Source organism: Rhipicephalus sanguineus, chromosome 1 (assembly GCF_013339695.2).
Source record: "Rhipicephalus sanguineus isolate Rsan-2018 chromosome 1, BIME_Rsan_1.4, whole genome shotgun sequence".
NCBI classification, from domain to species: Eukaryota; Metazoa; Arthropoda; class Arachnida; order Ixodida; family Ixodidae; genus Rhipicephalus; species Rhipicephalus sanguineus.
The window spans coordinates 316,271,220-316,290,816 of record NC_051176.1 but is presented as its reverse complement, the minus strand read 5'-3'; the positions used below and the strand labels follow the sequence as shown (position 1 = coordinate 316,290,816).

The 19,597-nt window shown below is 45.9% G+C and overlaps 1 protein-coding gene and 1 long non-coding RNA gene across 2 annotated transcripts in view; one reads left to right on the top strand and one right to left on the bottom strand.

Moving 5' to 3' along the window:
• LOC119379462 (poly(U)-binding-splicing factor half pint) overlaps nucleotides 1-19,597 on the bottom strand; it is a gene marked incomplete in the record, with an annotated part of 282,418 nt that overhangs the window by 129,596 nt on the left and 133,225 nt on the right. The window contains 1 exon segment of the mRNA XM_037648765.2: nucleotides 1,947-2,075. Within this exon segment, the coding sequence (XP_037504693.1) occupies nucleotides 1,947-2,075 (129 nt within the window).
• Nucleotides 14,914-15,986, top strand: LOC125756927 (uncharacterized). The gene is made up of 4 exons (XR_007414883.1): nucleotides 14,914-15,095; nucleotides 15,203-15,420; nucleotides 15,485-15,699; nucleotides 15,848-15,986. It is a non-coding gene; the product is annotated as an uncharacterized LOC125756927 (long non-coding RNA).

Sequence of the window (19,597 nt, the reverse complement as noted above, 5' to 3'; positions counted from 1 at the left end):
TATGAGTCCAGAAACCCTTGCAAGTACTTCTTTGGTTTTGACGCCGTCATCGACCTTCTAACTGAACTCTGGAAACATGCAACCCCCACGACAGACGGCATAGCGTACAAAATGCGGGGGCCAAGACGGAGACGCAAAAGTTCTGGCTAGGCTCAATGGAAACGATTGCCGCAAATGAACTGAACGGTGGCCGGAGCAGCAAGATTGCGACACGCGGTGCTGTTTCTCCCAAGCACGCCGATATTGCCGATATCGAGAGTGCAAAGCACAATGGGAGCCGCTTACTTACCGCCGGACTGCCGGCCGCCCCTCCTTTGGAAAATGGAATGTGCTCGACAGTCTCGCCGTCTCGTTATAGGAGCGCTCGATCAGCGCCGCGGATCTGGCCGCTGTTCACTTTTGCAAATCTTTTTCCGTTGAGACTGTACCTTTTCCCTCGCCTTCTTTCGGTACAATGGCGAGCGCTTCTCGCGGCCAGCCTTTGCCCAGATGCGCACTGCCTAGAATGTACTCAGCAGTACTCAACGATATGGTTACAATGAAATAGAAGTGTGGTGGCGAGTGCTCTTCCGCAGCAACACCACAGCAGGAAAGGCTGACGTACGCGCATGATCTTAAAAAAATGAGAGAAAAAAAAAACCGCCTCTGCTGTGGTGGCCACTTTTCGGGAGATTCGAGATGACATTCGTACAATCGGGAGATTAGGTCCAAATTCAGGAGTCTCCCGGACAATTCGGGAGAGTTGGCAGGTATGATTTAGGATATATTTTAATTCGCTTCCAAAGCTTGCCTAAATGCTCATTCTCAGGATCGAGACCCATCGCTAGCGCAACTGACAGCGCGCTCACTATGTAGGAAGCGTAACGAACGATTTAGTGATGTCAGACCACATTAGAGTGACGTGCAATGAGCGGTGACCCACAGCTACACTGCCCCCAGACAGGCCGAGACAGCAGTAGCTGTGAACCTACATTTGTTTGTTTTTCTCAGCGCGTAGACGAACTGGCCAAGCTTTCTGGCATTTTGCAAAGTGCTTGTTCGCACACTTCTTTGCTTTAGCATAAGAGGTTACTGTAGCGTGAGAGTCCAGATAAGTAGGGCCACCTGGCGGTGCTAATATGAACCAGGCAAGCACAGAATTGTTGTTGCTGAAACCTAATGTATTCTAATTCTCTATGTATTCTATGGTCACTCAGCAAAAACAAAGAAAGAGACCTATATTTGTGGTTGCACGAAGTGTCACAAGATGTCGATACCATCGTCCGGTAACCTGGTACTTTGTAAATATCGCTGCGTATACTGGAGTACTGTACATGTTAATATTTTCTTGTTGTTTATTTGCACATTCCGGGCTGGGTCAAGGAACCAAGAAAGAAGAGGAGCAAGAGAACACGCGAGGTGGGGATGCTAGGAACTGAAGGCAGGGCGGTTCCAAGCTCAGCTCAATAAAAGTATCTTTTACCTTGTGCCTTCCCGACAAAGTTGAGTCTAATCGCAGTGTCTGGAACGCCATCGTTTAAACACTCTATTCGAGAATTTTAGCGAGTGTTGAAGGCATCCGGACGGTTGCTCGCATGTGTGTGCGAGAGCAGACGATGCAGCACTGTGTGCATCACAGATTTATGGGCCCACGTGTTCCAGCTTCCTATACAGTGACATCACTGTCCAACTCAACGCCCAGAAACTGAAACCGAAAGTTGTTCACATAAATAAGGGGATATTAAATTATTTAGCGAGAATACATGAATCTTGGTGTGTGCATCATGCTAGCAATAAGAAAGGTTTGCAACAAAAAAAAAGTGCAAGCCGCAAATTTGATGTCACCACCTCTTTCAGCGATATTTGGGCAGCGTGTGGTGCCGACAGCGGACCACTGCAGCAGAGAGACTGCAAAGGGTTAACATCCCCCTACCGAGTAGGTGCATACATAATATTGCCTGACTTACCAGGGCGTTGTTGGCCACTGCATCCATTGCCTGAATCTTGGCTGTGGCTGCTGCTGCTGCCACAGCCGCTGCAGTCGGCATGCAGCTCTGGGCACTGGGTGGCGTCAGAGCATTAGGTGGTGTGATAGCCTGCAACAAGAACCATAAGCGCACACCAATCACACCCGGTGAGGCAACAGTTGTAGTAATGGGCAAGATAGGACAGCACAAAGGCTCTTGGGAGCGATTTGTGGAGCTGAAATTTACTATGCTGAGAAATGATTTAGCGCTGCAATGTAGCGTAGCATGAAAACACTGCTATATTTACAAATTCAACTGTGTATTAGAGCAAAAGAAATGAAGAGACATAGAATTCGATCGCCATTTTCATCAGGTGGCAGTGCTTGGAAAAATCAGTGTGATATCAAATGGTAAGATCCATTGCATGATAATGACTGCACCTGTATTCTCTTCATAGTGTGCCTCTGCATCTCAGTTGTCTTACCGTTTCGCCACATGTACGTCCTATGTTCCCATCTCCCTCTAACTGTTCTGTTATGCAGTATTAAGTCTTACATACCAGCAACAGCAATGATTGGCTGCAAAAATGGCTATGCAAACAGTTCCATGTCAACACTGTCCACGGATGAGGCATAATGCTCTATGTAAACTCCACCTACATGCTTCAGAGCATGCACACTGAGTCAGGGTGTCCAACCAGCTTGGCATTTTCAAATTCCCCAACTTTACACGTTCTCCCTCACTAGTCCAATTGAAATTCCTCCGACAGTGGCAGGAGCAAAAAATGTCACCAACAATCACGATACTATGTAATGGGCAACTGGAGTGCAGTTGATTCAGGTGTTTTGATTTTGCTATGTACGAGGCAAAGCATTTGAGACAGACATGCCTTTAAGTCTCGGCGGCAACAATTTTCTGCTTCGGCAGCATCATCGCATTCTGGCATTGCTTGCCAAACCATTGCTCAGGCAACTCGTTTATCAGCTGCAGCAGCAGAAAAACAAAGCAGTTGCACTGGTTGCTCATCGTTCAGAAAGAACTCCTAGAGATTATTTTGTATGATGATTAATGGCTTATTCGGATGGTCATTTTTGGGCGCTCCAGAGGGCTCTGAAAAGTGGACGTGCGTTCGGGTGGTAGAAGCTGAGTGCTCAGACCATGTTCGGACGGTTCTTTCAGAGCACTCACAACCGCTTTGACTTCAAAGTCAGATCGTTGGTGCAATCTGGCTGAGAGGACATGTCATGTGACACTAAACGCCCTGGATGCCGTGGTTGTTGACAGATAACAGCGTGCATTTCTTTAGCATTTACACCTTCGGAAGTTTCGAAGCGAAACGTTGTTCGAAACAACATTGGGTTTGTTGGATTGTGTCCGTGCCGTCTTCATGCATTCAACAAGGGTTAACTGCATCATGTCGAAGCGAAGGCAGCTACTGAATCCGCAAGAATAATCAGTGCTGCTTTTACAGCACATCGCAACCGAAGGCCCTAAAGGTAGCAACTCAAACAACGATGATCACCAAATTGATGCAAGCAAGTTCGTGGAGCTGTCGCTGCGCTGAGGTACTTGAGAGGTGGACGTCGCGCGCGAATGTGTGTTTACCTGGTGGCTTTCCACGCTGCCCGCGCCGTGGCACTGCAGGCGCTGCTCCGTGATCGCCGATGCATTCGGTTAGTACACTGCGGCTCCTGCTCAGATCGCGAGCTGCGCTCAGAATATGCTGACTCTGAGCCAGAGGACCAGAGCTGCCAACCACACACCAGAAGAGAACGCTGTAAGTAGTGTGGCTAGCGTGCGCAATGTTTTGTGCGGCAACCTTGGATGGATGCATGAGTGTAGATAGACCTCCAATCCGCTTTATTTAAAATTATGGTGTCAACGGGCGCAGTCCCCCCACTACAATGGTACCGCCTCTCTCCACTCATGCAGTGCTCTGCAGTACTCAGTTGTTAGTCAGTGTTTGTCAAATGTACTTTTTCTCGCCTCTTGGTAAACCATCTTTTGGTGCCACTTCTCATATTTATGCAGAAATTAGGGGTGCGCGAATACTGAATGGCAGCTTTCCAATCGAATATCAAAAATGTTACTTTCACAGACCTCAATTTTTACAAGCTTTTATGCGAAATAAATTTCCCGATCGCGTGCTCTTTTTTTTTTCTTCATGTACAATAGGAGGGGAGGTGGAGGAGGAGGGGCTGTTGCATAAATTACTGTACTATATGCTTGTATAAGTTGCCGAACTAGCATGCGATCGTAAAAACGGAGAAGACATATCAGCTTAATTGGAATATCGTTGAGTGGTGGTGTCGTGAAGGCATTAAAATTATCACTTATCATGCGGCGACTAAGTAGAACTTGGTTTATAGGCGCCCGTTTAAACATACTAACGGTTAAAATGTATTTTGGACGGATCCCTGACCCAGTCTCATGAAGCCTAATGCACATTAACTGACCACTGATGCCATAGTGGCTTGTCGTATAATGATATGTGCTGTTTTGGTGGCACAAGGGCCAAATGATGGCCAAAGAGTGCCAAATGGTATTTGATGTGTAGGAGATGACGCAGTCAATGAAAGTGGCAGTGTGTAACGTTCGCTGTATATGTGCCTAAAAACTTTCGCTGTAAAATGCGTAAGACACAAATTTGAAAGAATGTTATGACTGCTGAGACATACAATGAACGTGCAGATATGGCATGCATAAATGAACTTCTCAAAAGAAACTGGAATGAAGGTAGCACTTTATACCTTGTCAGGGTCCTTGGGAACAAGGACGACGAGCATGTGCTATATGATGTATACAACCATTGCAGCAGCGGCCTCTCAAGGAAGGCCGTGCTACGAGTTTTTTGGACTAATAATATGCAGTGTTGTGGTTCTGTTAACAAAATTTAGCACTACGTCTGTGTCAAATATTGGATCTCTTCCGAGGAACATTGCTGGGTGCAAGGGAAGATTTTTCTCGGTAAGCCTGTTGAAAATGCTCCTTTCTTTCAGGTTCAGTTTGCCGACACTCTAGCAGAGCGTGAAGAACTGTAAGCCCTTCACCACATTTACTGCAGGTGGGAGGGTCCTCACTAATCAACAAGTAATTGAGTGTACTGTAGGTATGACCTATTCTTAAGCGATAGAGCAAGACATCACGTCTCCGGGACCTCGTCATTGATGGCCAGTTAGCTAAAGTTTAATTAAGTGAAGTTTGTTTGACGTTTCTCTGTCCTACACGTTCTGCCAACAGCTTCTGAGTTGACTGCAGAGGAGAGGCTTCAAATCTGTAACGGGCACAGCTAAGGAAGTGTGACCACTTTTCATCCCTGTAGATGCAGCAAGTTCGTCGGCAAGGACATTTCCTTCCATCCCCCATGGCCCGGCACCCAACAAAGAGTGACATGCTGGTTTAACACGTACAGTCGAACCCGTTTATAACGAACTCGAAAGTGTCGCGAAAAGTGGTCGTTATATCAGTAGTTCGTTGTATATGGACTCGCCCTTAAAAACGTGCGCTTGGCGGCTAAGCCGTTTTTTTTTTCTTTGTGCACTTTTATTAAAGTGCTAACAACCCGTTAGGTGACAAGCTAAGCCTTTTCGCGTCGTGAAGCGACGCCCGCTGCATGCTCACGAGTGAATTAACCGCCTTTGCAATGAGCTGACACCGTTTCACCGAAGCGTGGTACCGCGACGTGGAGCCGATCATCCCTGGCTAGTTGCGTGCAGCGCATCGCCTACTCGGGTCGCGGAGTCACTGCCGGGCCGCTTGCTGTATGCCGTATGCGCGTTTGTACGTTCTTCGTGCTTGCTTCACTCCGGACCGTGTACGGGTGCGGCGACTAGCCTCTTCGTTCAACGCGGCGAGAACAAGCATTTTCCAAGCAACACGCACTCTACGTCTCCGCGATGCTCTCGCGGCTTTGCACGACGATGCGCGGCGCACTTCTGTTGTCATCAAGTCAAACACGCAGTATACGCTCGCTGTCAGTGCATCGACGTTTCTCGGTGCCCGCGCCGCTCAACAACAGAGCGATGCGCACTTTAAAGCGGTCTCGCATGACGCGGCAGCGGCGAACTTGCGAACGGCAGCATGGCTAAGCATGGCGTGCTCGTACCGCCGTCCATCCGCAGTGTACGGCTTAATACGCCACACGCGCAGCCGAGCAGATATCTACAGATGACTGTGATAAGGTTGTCAGCTGTAAGGCATAATGGCACGTTCATCGACGGCCGCCACCTCGCCTTCGCTCTTTTCTGATGCTTATCCGCGAAGGCATCGCCGAAATCGCGCAGAAGTCGTAATCACCGATCGACCGGTCTCTGCCGTTACCGAAAAGACGGATGACTTTTCGCGGCACATTGTGGCGTCGACAAGTTTAGGGACGCAGTGAACCTTTTTGCGATGGAAAGTTATCGTGGTTATCACTTCTTGCATTTATGCCTTCTTGCGTTCCAAGGCCTTTTTTGGTTCATCTCAGGCGGTCGTAGCTGCAGAGAACGGCGTCAGGAAAGGTTACTGTGCGAAAGCTGACCGCAAGGCTTCATGCTGCCTACTATTCTTTTTTCCCCCACTGCCATTCTACCACTGAAGAAACGCCTGGAAAGTGAGCGACCTCGCTCGCAGCGTCCGAAATCTGCGTGCGGTGCTCGCCGATCTGGGTATCTTAGTCGCGAGTAAACTGGAGCGGGGCACGCGCGAGCGCGCGCCCCTGTCACGCTTTAGAAGGCATATTTTAACTTTTTTTCGCTTCGTATGCACCATATTTTTACCGCGACCATGTCTGAAGTGTTCGTTGTAAAAGTAGGAGGCTTTGAAAAATGTTCGCTATATCTGGACGCAGCTTCAATGGTTAGCATAGGAAAATCGTAAGTGCACCCAAATATGGTCGTTATAACCGATAGATCATTATATGTGGGATCGTTATAAGTGGGTTCGACTGTATATGCTGCACAGAACAGAGTACAGATTATTAACTATAACAACTGGATTTTTATGCTTTTGGACTTTTACCAAGGTGTTAACTACACTTAGAGAGTAAGTAAATATTACTGCCTTTTCTAACTCAAGGCTTTTTAACCCTTTAGTGCCGGTTGTCGCGAATTCGCGACATACCGAAAAACGCCAATTAATTAACAGACGAAACGCGTTGATGCCTTCACCGGCGGCTGTCACGTATTTGCGGCGAACGTAGCTTTCAGCACGAGAGATCTAGCGCCATTGCATGTAAGGTATTTCAAGCTGGAACCCAGTGTTGTGTATCAGTTGCCGGAGAGCGCGAAGCACGTGCAACAGCTCTCACTTCTTCGTTGTTTTCTGCGCGAGAACGTAAGTTCCATCTCCTATAAAATTTTTGCGATGTGCACGCCTACAAGAGGTTGCACACGACATGCCACGTTGTTTTGAAGTACGTTATTTCCTGCGCAATCCTCGCTTCTGTGGTATGTCGCGAATTCGCGACATCCGGCATTTGAGTCAGTCAGTGATGACTGCTGGTATGACAAGTTGATGATAGACTTCCGCTCATTTTATGGGGAAAAAAGGCTTCGGACGCGCTTGCCACCTGAAGATAAAAGTGACGACAGCTGTCTCAATGACAGCGAAGACGACGATGTCGATCCTCATGCAGAAGCACGAGTGTCTTCATCGAGCAGTAAGGATGAAGACGAAGATGTGGTAGATCAGCCAAGCTAGTGCCTCTCCAAAACATGCATTGCGGTGGAAAAAAAAAGACTGTCAAGAACAGCGGGAAGTACCACACTAGAAAACAGCTCATCCTCAATGTGACACTGTCCGAACTCCTATTGAATATTTAGAGGAATTTTTATGACATGTTCACGGGACACATCGTTCAACAGAGCAATCTGTTTGCGACGCAGAAAAATCCGAACAAAGGACTGGCTCTGTCTCGTGGTGAGCTAGATCTATTTCTCGGTGCCGTCACCTTCATGTCATTCTGTCGGCTCCCAAGAAGTCGGCTATATCGGGCAGCGGAGTCTAGGGCACACAGGGTGGCCGACACGATGTCACGTGATTGGTAGGAGGAAATAATGTCAAACTTGCATTTACCAAAAATGACGACGCCAAGTTACGTCCCCCTGAAGAGATACGCTTCATTGATGCGGCGATGCTGTACTTGCGTTGCATTGAACATATTGAGCTACTATTGGCTTAAGTGCCAGTTGTCGCGAATTCGCGACATACCTAAAAGTATGCATTAACGTTGCATTTTGGATAATACAACTGCTGATTTAAGTTAAGGGTTCTATTTAAAGCTGAAAAATGAAAAACAAATTTTTTTCTTCGGCGCTTTCATAATTCAGGCATTTAAGGGTTCTTTACGGTAGTTAACAGAGCAAAGGCCTCTGCTGTAACGATGCTCGTTTCCGGGTGCATAACACCCACACCTTATTGTGAATATGACAGGCCAATCGCTGCATATGCTACACCGGCATGCGACTTAGATGTATCAGTGTAAAAATGCTGGACAAGCATACTTCTCTTTAAGTTCAAGGATATGCATGCATGTGTCTCTGGGGCATATTTCAATATTTCAATAAATGCCATGTCACAGTCTATCTGCTGCCACGACCAGTGCGGTAGTAAGTTTGCTGTGGCCATTAGCACATGGACATGGGCGTCCGTAGGGGGGTGCAAGGGGGGGCAGCTGCTCCCCCTTGGAATTTTGGATAATTTTCTATGCAGTAGCAGTAAGCTACACAGCTTGATTAGCACACTCCAGTCCCGCATATCCGCATGAAACATCATTCAGGATTACCAGCCAACTTTGCACGTTACATACTGCTAAGGACTAACCTTGCCGGTCATGTCACGACAATGAAACAAAAGGTACCTATGTTGTATGCCCCCCCTCCCCCTCCCCCTGCTGATGCACCCCCCTGGAAAAAGTTCTGCGGACGCCCTTGCACATGGATGAAAAGTGGGACACCCATGTCTTCACAGAGCCTCCTCACGCGCAGTGAGAAGGGCTATGAAATAGGGCCGCGCATGTAGTGTCATTAATGACGGAAGGATAAGGATGATGTGTATTTGGATTCACTTTCCAAAAGTATGCAATGGTAGAGTATTGCCTCTGGAAATGGAGTGACCACTCGTTGGATTCAACATAGAGAGTTTGCACAGGACTGGTCCTAAAAGCACCAGTGGCAAGGCGAATGTCCATATGATGGACCGGATCCAATATCTTCAGAGCGCTCAGTGCCGCACAGTCATACACAATGCCATCATAGTCCAAATGTGATCTTACAAGGCTTTTGTGTAGATTCAGTAGGCACTTTCTCTCACTGCCCCATGTCGTGTGTGAGAGTATTTTGATTATGTTCATTGTTTTCAGACATTTAGCTTTATGTATGGGATGAAGGTGAGTTTTGAGTCTAGTATCAGACCTAAGAATTTGTGTTCTGTGCTGACAGGTAAGAATTGCCTGTAAAGCTCAATGTGAGGCTCTGGAACTAGACCTCTTTCTTGTGAAAAAGGACGCAAGAGCTTTTCTGTGGGTTAAGGTTAAAACCCTTTTGCTTTTCCCATTTTGACACTTTATTCAGGTCCAGGTGGAAATGTCATTCGCAGAAAGCGATATTACATGACTTAAATCAGGGGTGGAAGCGGGCTTGAGTGTTTTGGAGCAGCTCAGGGAGCAGGAATAATGCTGTTTTGGAGCAGCTTTGGAGCACCAAATGTGTGTTTTGGAGCAATGGAAGTTATTTTTGGAGCAGTATTTTAGCATCAAATATCAGTTTTTTTTTTTTGCTTCTGGTAAACACAAGAAATTCTAACGATTTTAGAAAACATTCAATACAGATGAACCAACCACAATTAACACAAATGATATATATATATATATATATACCGGGTGTCCCAGCTATCTTTAGCCAAGGGTTAAAAAATACAGTATTAGAGGCCCAAGCAACGCTGGCCGACTGCCGACGTTTGGCTGATCACTGGCAAATAGCCGGCAGCCGACTTCACTGGCCACCAGACATCCGAAAAGGGTCGGCCGGAGGTGCGCTGCCAGCTACGTCGGCACTAGATCGGCTGCACGACTCGCGCCACCGTCGGTGGCCGAGTGAACGCCGAGCGCGCCAATCGCTTGTCGGCACTTGGTCGGCTGCACGATTCGCACCACCGTTGGTGGCCGAGTGAACGCCGAGCGCGCCAAACGCTTGTCGGGGCGACAAGTCGGCAACACGTCGTGCCGGCCTTGGTTGCCGGCAGAGGATTCGAACAGCGTGTATTATTTTAGGGCAGCATAAAATACACTACAGGAAGTGTAAACAACTCCTACAGTGTGATTTTTTAAACATTACAAAAATCACCTGTGACACACAACATACTTGTGGTCCTTGAGCTGATTACACCAAGTGGTAGAGATTATTTGTGCGAACAATCCAAATACATTATTGACTAAACAAAAATAATAGCTAGCCATTACATTCGTGCATGGTTGCTCCAGTCGTGCATATCTACTTTTAAAGATTTTTTCGAGACCATCATTCGCCAAGTGTGCGACAGTATTTATATACATGGGCGTTAAACTAGGCTTTTGTCGTTGTTCGATGCTTAAAACTGATTCTTACAAAAATAAACGTGACTGAAGCAACAGTGAACTTCTGCCTAAAATTTGATGGCATAAATATTAAATCGTAAGATTTCATTCCAATTATTGCAAACTCAGTGGCTACAGTTAGTCAGTTGCAGTAGGTAAGTCAGTGTAATTTTAAGGTCATTAATGAACTTTATTTAGATACGCGATTATTTATTTTGCTTGTTCATGCAAGTAATGTCACTCGCTTGCATTAAACCGAGCTCACATAATAACTAAAACGGCCATTAAAAACCATTCTGTATAATCTAAAAGAAGCATCGTCTGTATACAGACAACATGAAGCATGAAAATTTTTGCGTGCTGCCCGAGCAGTGCTGCACACCCAAACAGTGGATAGAGAGACGCAGTGTTTAGTTCTAACAGCTAGTCCTTTATTATGTAATTTGCGCAATGTAATGAGTAAAAGTTCTTATCTTTCGCTGACGGATAAGTCAGGCAAGCGGAAATACCATATATGCTATGTGAAAAAAACTCATCAAAAGGCGTGGCCGCAATGTAAGATTTTAGTACCAATACACGAACAAGAAATATTCTTTCAAGATTGTTAGAACACACATAGCAATGGCAATCCACTGAAGACTCGTGCTGTGAAAAATAAAACGCAGGAGGCGGAAAAGTGCGCGAAAGAAGAGGGTCAGAAGGAACCGCGCTGCTCTACAGTATAGAGCGTGGAGTGAAAAGCACATTTAAAAAAAGAAGCAAAAAAACATGCGCTACGGCGGCCCGCGCCCCGCGCCCCGTAAGGTCCCGGTGGGGAGAGGGAAACTTCTTTTTTTCCGCTGTTCTGCGGTTTTCTTTCTCAGCGTGGAGCCGCCTCCTCTTTCGAAGAAGCCGCACATCTGCAGGCCCGCCGTCAGTGCCCAGCAGTGCTTTTTGCCGCCAAGATAAGAAAATGGGACACGTCCGAAACAGCACCGCTAAAGACTTGCGTTTGTCAAAATTTACGCGTGTACGTCTAGGTAGCAACAAATTTTCAATTAAGTTAAAGCGAATTTATCTTTTTTTTATTGTGCAATGTAGTTACACCTTTACCTCCCACAGATAATAAGCTCTGGCTGAAACCAGGGAACTATACAGTTACGACGGGTATATTCCCCGATATGCCTATTTGAAAAGTTTCTGTTATCCCATCACTTTGTCAGAGGTCACCTTGTATATGTTTGTGACATTCATCCTTTTAGCACAGCATTTCAAATAAAAATGAACCCTTGTTTTTAATAAAAGACAAAGCAGGTACACCGTAACCTACATTATAAAGAAGTTAAAATACTGCACAATTAGGATATCACTGCCTCAAGATACGAAATAATGCCAGTCAGAAGTCGCATTGTGGTCGTTTTATACGTCTTGAAAATACTAAACAAAAGGATAAGCGAGCGAATATGATGCATGGAAATGCATGAGAAACATTCCGCGGATTTGTCTAATCTTCTTACTCATACGTATGAAAGAATCGCATATAATGGAGCATTTGCTGCGGGTAACGCGCAACGCACACTGCTGTTCTGTTGGATCAATGTTAATAAAATGTTTGCTAGTTCCGTTATTTCACAGAATAATAATTATCCATAGGAGCAACACGTGCTTAAAACTGGACGCTGTAGCTTTATATTTCTATGATTCTATGGACGCTGTAGCTTTATATTTCAAGACGCATTAGACAAATGCATAGCTAGTGCCTCGCGGTAATCTGCCGTCGACGGTGCCTCGCATGCAAAACTAAAAAAAAAGTAATAAAATTACATTGCTAATAGTAGACGCTTCACGTGCCGTTGACGATGTGTGTGGCTGACTGTCTGCGCAACGTGAGCGTACAGTACGTTTCTACACATATGAGAGCTTAATTATCAAGTCCCTTGCCGACGCACCACATGGGACCAGGTGCACTGCTCGACACCGTTAGATTGATTTATATATTTGTCCAGCCTTACACCGGCTGCATAGAGTGATGAGGATTTGTCAGCAGAGCTCATCAATCTAACGCCGTTGTTATCGAAAACAGAGCAAAATAATGCGACGTGGTGAAAAGTATTCGTCACTGATCGAGTGACAAGTTGAACACCGGTCAATTTTACTTTGAAATTCAACATTTAGGTTTCGAGCTAACAAGCGCGAGCGCGTTCGGGCAGTATGTTGAGGAATAAGTCATGTAGTGTAGCTACAAAAGCGATGACGTCCTTTGGTCAAACAAGGAAAACAGCAATGACCGTCAACCACAGACGTAAGGGAAACTTCCGGCTAAGGAATAACATCCGAGTTTTGCTCTGAACTGACTGAAGTTAAGCTATTATTCGGATGCTGACTAGACATGCGATGGCCATAATGATGAGCGCATGCATTGACTTCATAGGGAAGTCGGAATTCGTCGGCGTTGTGAAGAATTATTCGTTTGGAGACATATCGTTAAAATATTTTTATAACCTTGAGAAATCGCAAGATTTGAACACTCTGGAGATCAATGTATTTGCCACCAGGAAGTACATAAAGGATAAGAAAGTGCAATCACACGAATTTATCTTTAATGTGGCTTTACAATGGTCCATTGGGCTGCGGTATAGAATTGACTGAAATAGTTCGCAAATGGCACGTTGATTGTAACCGACAACGTACATTACACCATCTATTAGTAATAAATTTTAGTGAAAATGAATTAAATCATTCTTTCTCCCATCGGAAAGGTTTTGGCTGCTTTATAGCGAGCCCCAAAAAATATTAATTTCGTCACACGAATTGTGCGAAATAGAGTTCTCGCGGACTGTACAACTTTGCTGGAAAATTTCAGCTGCGTGTTTCAGGGGCGCGAAAGCTCTAACTGATTATATGAAAAGCTGAATTGCCAAGTCATCTTAAAATCTGGCGTTCTTGCAGCTTATTAAATGTCCATCTGTCTAAGAATGATGTCGCATTTGCAGTTATGCTCCAATCAATAACCCCAGCACTAAAGTTATGTTTGCTGTGCCTCAGCATTCCCGAATCCAGCCAAATATTTCTGATGTGCACGTTAAGTATTTGACTATGAAAAGGTACAATTACGGAGTTGGTTAGGGGCGGAATTTAAATGTCGAAGTTTTTCACCTGTTTCGCAAGAAACTTCGCAACCTTTAGCGATCGGGCCGCCGAGAATCCTCTGCCGCATTGTCATGAGTACCGATCAAGCCCTACCTCTTATGATGAAGCACTTATATGCTCAATGTACAGTGGTACGACATGAGTGCTTTTCAAGTGTACTGAGCGTTTACAGTTTCTGCTTGAAGCTCAAGAAAACGCATGCATTAGATGCAAAGCACTTGAGTTGAACAACAGCAATATATGGGAATAAATGCGAGTGCCGAGCAGAAATTTAATTTTGATCGTGATACTATAGCGCGCTAGGCTCTATTAAAATATCTACGATTTTGAACTGTCCACCGAAAATTATCATCCCCGCCTCCGCCTTGTCTATGAGCTCAAGTGGGACAGTTCGGCACTTCTGGAACGCTAGCACGGTGCTCACGCTTTAGCACTGTCGTGAATATAAATATATGATTGATCTGATCGAGCCGCATGACAAAGGGAGGACATCAGATATAATGGTTACATATAGAAGTGTGCGAAGATTGAACATTTGGAATATCGAATCGAATATCGTCATACTTGATTCGGTCTTCGGGAATAGCCCATATGCGTTAATACGAATATTTCAAAATATCATCTATGCCCAAATAAACACGAAATTAGCGTAAAAATACAATAATTTCTACGGTCATAAGCTATACGTCGCTTGCAGAGCCAGAATTCGATAGTCCGCACACACTGAAGAGTTTTAAAATTTCTACTTGATGCTCAGTTTATGGTTTTCATGTTAATTTGTTTTAATGTTAGAGTACCAACGATATTTTGTGTTAACAACGAAAACGGTTCAATTCAAATTCGATCCGCTTCTTGCACGCATTAGCGCTGCCCTAAAATGTTCAGGCATGTGCTTCAGTTGAAATTTCCCGCTCCTTTTTTTTCTCACCCGAAAGAGCTGATATATAAGTGGCTATTTATTAGACGTAGAAGAAATGAGGAAATAGAAGACGCTTCTTTCTGTCTCCCGTATCGGGGTCACGGCTAAGCGCCTTGCGGGGAGGGGGAGTGGGCTTAAAAGGGATAGAGAGAGAGAGATAGTGAGAGAGATAGTGAGAAGAGCAACACGTGCGTTCCTCCGAAAAAAAAAAAAAGTGGTGAGATCTCTCTCCCAGAAAGAATGACAAGGCCTGAAAGGAGGAACGGTATGTGCCGGTCTCCGTCGTGTCAAGAGGGAGGCGGGGCGTGCAGCGGGGCTACCATAGCGGGGCGCCGGACCCCGCACCTCTCGCGTTTTTTTTTTCTTTGCCACAGCGCTGGGGAGGGGAGCAAGCTCCATGCGTCAGTTCCCGCCAAATTGTAGCTCTTTCGAGCGAGGACGTGCTGACTGAAACACTGCACAGAGACGGGCAAGCACTCAGAGGCATTTCGTTTGCCTTGATCCTGGAGGCGGCCTTCTCCCATTGCCGAGGATTTGAAGCGAACTCGTAAGTGGCATTTTATTTCCTCGCTGTATCGCATGGTGAGTTTTGTCTAGCGACAAAATCAAATTTTATTTGCACAATTGATGCGTCAATCTGGTCGTCTCTTCTAGCTGGCAGATCAGAAATGTTCAGGCGAACGGCGGTTATATTTGTCCGTGGATCCAAGACTTCGTTGACGGGCAAATATGTCAGATTTTCTTGTTTTTTATTTGTGGCATCTTATTGTAAGACCGTGACATATTTTGCCGTTTTCTCTAGGGAACCCTGCAACAATGACTGTAGTGTGAATAGCGTGCTGCGCTGCTCTCGCCAACTGAAAAGAACTCTGGTAAGATGCATGCTTGGTTATGAAAGTCTCACGCAATCGATTTTCACATTGAATTTGGTCGCAGGTGTGCTGTAAATGCCGACTGCACAATATGTGACTGGCCCGCGGCTGCTTTAAAGGTAAGATTGTGTTCTCATTAATCTATTTATTGTACCATTTGTTTTCCAGTGACATAGCCAACAACGAAAACCTGGATCCATCCTCTCTCCACATATTATCTAGTTTGTGCGCTGTGGAGCTTGAAGCACTTCTCGGAATTTCAGCACACTCGCATTTATTGTAAGTGCAGTGTTTTTCTTATTTGTGCAGCGACAAAATTATTTTGTTTAGTTGTGTGAATAGAGTTTCTAGACGCGACATGTCTGTGCAACTGGTCAAGTAAATAGTCTACCTTTCTCACAGTATTATTCATTGTTGTTTCTTTCAGTTTTTCCCGACAGAAGAAAAATGCAAGTCTCACATCTCGACGGTAAAACGTCGCATCTGCGCACAGGGCCAAGAGCACGAGAAGTGGCCGAAAGGAGGGAGCCGATCCAACAGGAATGCCGTCCGTCTTTATATTTATATATGCCAGCGTTATCATGCCGTGATCACATGGACTGTACGGTTGCGTTGCACAAGGGCTGATGCAAACGCTCCGTGCGAACAATGTTGCATGGAAAATTAGTGCATCTATACAATTGCAAAATAAAGATATATATATAGAGAAAAAATATATTCACGTCTTTCTTTTATTGTGTGTTACGTATTAACACGTTAACAAGTGCAGACAATTAGAGGCGTTTAATTCCGTCTTACATGTGCACTCTGCCCGTAATTAATTCAGATAGAGTTAAACGCCTCTATAAACTGCCCGTTCACATTAAATACGACACGCATCAACACACCACAATTGATGCGTTTTGTTAGAACACGCACAAAAAATAAGAAAAAAAAAAGCAGAGCAATACTAGCGAAAAACGTCCGCAACCGACCCACGGCCGTCGGTAAATCGACGCTTATGTAAGGTCGGGCATTAGTCAACCCGCGAGCGGCATGCACTCGGCCTCGTCGGCCACGGTGGACGGGCCTACATTGGGTGCCGACGCAGGCCCACATGAGGCCAATGTCAATCCCCGAGACCGGCCCTACATCGGGTGCCAAGGTTGGGCCAACGACAGTGCAGTTGGCCAGCGACGTCAGGCCGACATTTTGCCAAGGATAAAATGTTGCTTGGGGGCAGGCGAGTAAAATCAGTTGCAAATTAATGACGGTCACCTTGCGCGCTACAGACAATTTTTTGTTTTGTAATTAACTAATTTGTTAATTAGGACGATTTAACCAATTTGCTAAATATTGACTTTAGGCAAGAAATCCTGCTTGCAAAGTTCGAGAGCGTCCTCAAAAACCCGAACTGCATTATTTGCGATAAAGAAAGTCTCACGTATACCATTTTTTCCAAGCTGTAAAGAAAGCCCGCGAAATACAAAAAGAACCACGTGACTAGCGCGCTCGCGCGCCGCGAGAATGCTGCCCTCAGCCGAGGTTTGAGCGAACGAAATCACCTGCGGCCGAGACTCGCCGGCTCCGTTGCAGCGGTAGGCCTATAAGTGGGCGGTGGTTTCTTGGCCCGTTGCCAGCCAGCTGCGCGCGTGACGGTGAATGTTGTAGCGAGCGCGGGCCAAGAAACCACCTTTAACTTATCGGCCTACCGCTGCAACGGAGACGCCGAGTCGCGGCCGCAGCTGATTTCGTTCGCTCAAACCACGGCTGAGGGCAGCATTCTCGCGGCGCGCGAGCGCGCTAGTCACGTGGTTCTTTTTGTATTTCGCGGGCTTTCTTTACAGCTTGGAAAAAATGGTATACGTGAGACTTTCTTTATCGCAAATAATGCAGTTCGGGTTTTTGAGGACGCTCTCGAACTTTGCAAGCAGGATTTCTTGCCTAAAGTCAATATTTAGCAAATTGGTTAAATCGTCCTAATTAACAAATTAGTTAATTACAAAACAAAAAATTGTCTGTAGTGCGCAAGGTGGCTGTCAGCAATTTGCAAGTCATTTCACTCGCCTGCCTCTAATATTGTATTTTTTAACCCTTGGCTAAAGATAGCTGGGACACCCGGTATATATATATATATATGTGCGCGCGTGCGTGTTATCATTAAAACATCACAGCTGTAAGAGCAATGACTCAGGAAAACGACATAAGCGATGTGTTCTGAATAGCTACACTTGACTAGACTGACAAATGAAAAGCGCTAATGGTAATGAACGTTTTTCAGCAGCGCCGTTTTCGCGCCACGTTTGCCGGGTTGCTACATTTTCGTCAAAAGCCTATGCCGGCTTCAAAAAGTTCCTTCGAAATGCGCGGAGATCAGCGCCGTCTGGAGGCATTGGAAGAAACCAAAGAAGCACGCGTCTGCACCCTAAACTCCGCTTGTCGGACGAGCGAGCGATGTGCCGCGCGAGGCGTTTTCTTTTCTACTTCGAGTAGGAAGACGCAGCGGCGCGATTTTAAGATGGCGTTCGTCAAAATAACGCCCGCAACCCTCCGACCACGCGTCATTCGCGCATGTCAAAAAAAAAGGGGGGTCCCTCCAAACACGCGTAAATCGCGCCAAAAATTGCGCCATGCGGTTCCACCTTTTCCCTTCAAGTTCCCTTCAAAGATCTGTCAATTATTGGTGTCGGTTATATGCACGCAAATATAGTACTTGAGATGCGATGATACTAGATGTTGCGATCGCACAATTTGTATCTCGTGATTCTGTTTTCGTACTACCTCAGATTTGTCTTTTGAGTAATAAACGTTCCAAGTGTCTAGCTTGTTCTTTTTCGTATATTTCTTCACTCGCCACCTTATGTACCAAACCACACACAGCAACGGCGGCGAGCGGCATGTCATGTTGTGCTGCGGATGGTACGAGCTACAGCGTACTCGACCACGAGCCGAGTGCAGGTTTTGACGAGCCAAAATCGAACAACGCGACCGATCGCACTCGCGAGACTAAGCTCGTCGCTGCACTAGCGCGTTTACATGCTGCATTTATAACGTCTAAGGGCTTGTGTGCAATGCAACAAATTCTGCACGTGGAGAGGCAAGCTCTCACTAAAAAACGAGTTTCGGAAATGGTCCGACCGACTCACACAAACCGAAGCCCTATGAGTGGTTTCGCGGTTGGTAGTGGCTTCATTGACCGCAAACGGATAAAACAATTTTTTTCTTTCTCATGCAAACTTATGACACAAAATCCATATTACACACTCAGCTATACAGTGGTTTCCTTAATGCAAAGTTTCTAAATAATGGTCGGGCTTTACGTCCGCGGCAGCTGCTCGCACTATCCTCATGGCTTCACATCAAATTCAATATTCGCAGTAAATAGAACCTTTTCGACATTATGAAGCGTCAACGCACTTACTTTTATTCATGTTCGCAATCCCAGGCCACGATGACAGCAACCGCCACGTGCGCGCAGCGCGCCAAAAAACTCCGTTACCGCCGGCGTCACAATCGAAATATGGCCGCACAACTCACTTTCTTGTAGCTAGCTCTGAGGCTAGCTCCTGTACAGGCTCGCTAACTTTTTTGCGCCTTCGACAACGTCACGAGAGTGCGCCAAGTGATGTGATGATGATATAAGCTCGCATAGGCGCGCCATGACACGTATGACAGCGGCACATAAAGTACAGTACATAAAGGCACCAAACGTAGCCTCGATGATCGGTTCCGGAAGCGCACCGGAAACCATCGCAGAGGCCGTGCACCAAAGACCGCTTGGGAGCAGTTTCGGCGCAATAATGCGTTTTGGAGCAGGATGGCGCAGCAGAAGCGCATTGGAGCAGCGTGGCGCAAATGGCGCAGCACTTCCACCCCTGCTTAAATGCAATTTCCACATCATCCACATATGTGGAGTAAAACATACCATGTGGGATAAAATTACACAGGAAACTTATGTTTACAATAAAGAGCGTACTTTATTAGCAAAAACGCTAGAAATATATACAGCTGATAACACCAGCACACATCAGCACAAACGCACAAACCTATTGCATTGACAACTTTGGCTCGGTTGCTTTCCAGAATGTGGCAGCTGTGTCGGCTAGAAGTTTTCTCGAGCTGCTTGGTTTTTACTTAAAAGCAACTTTTGCCTCATGGAACGAAGACACTTTCATTCAAAAAAGAGGCGTGTGTATCG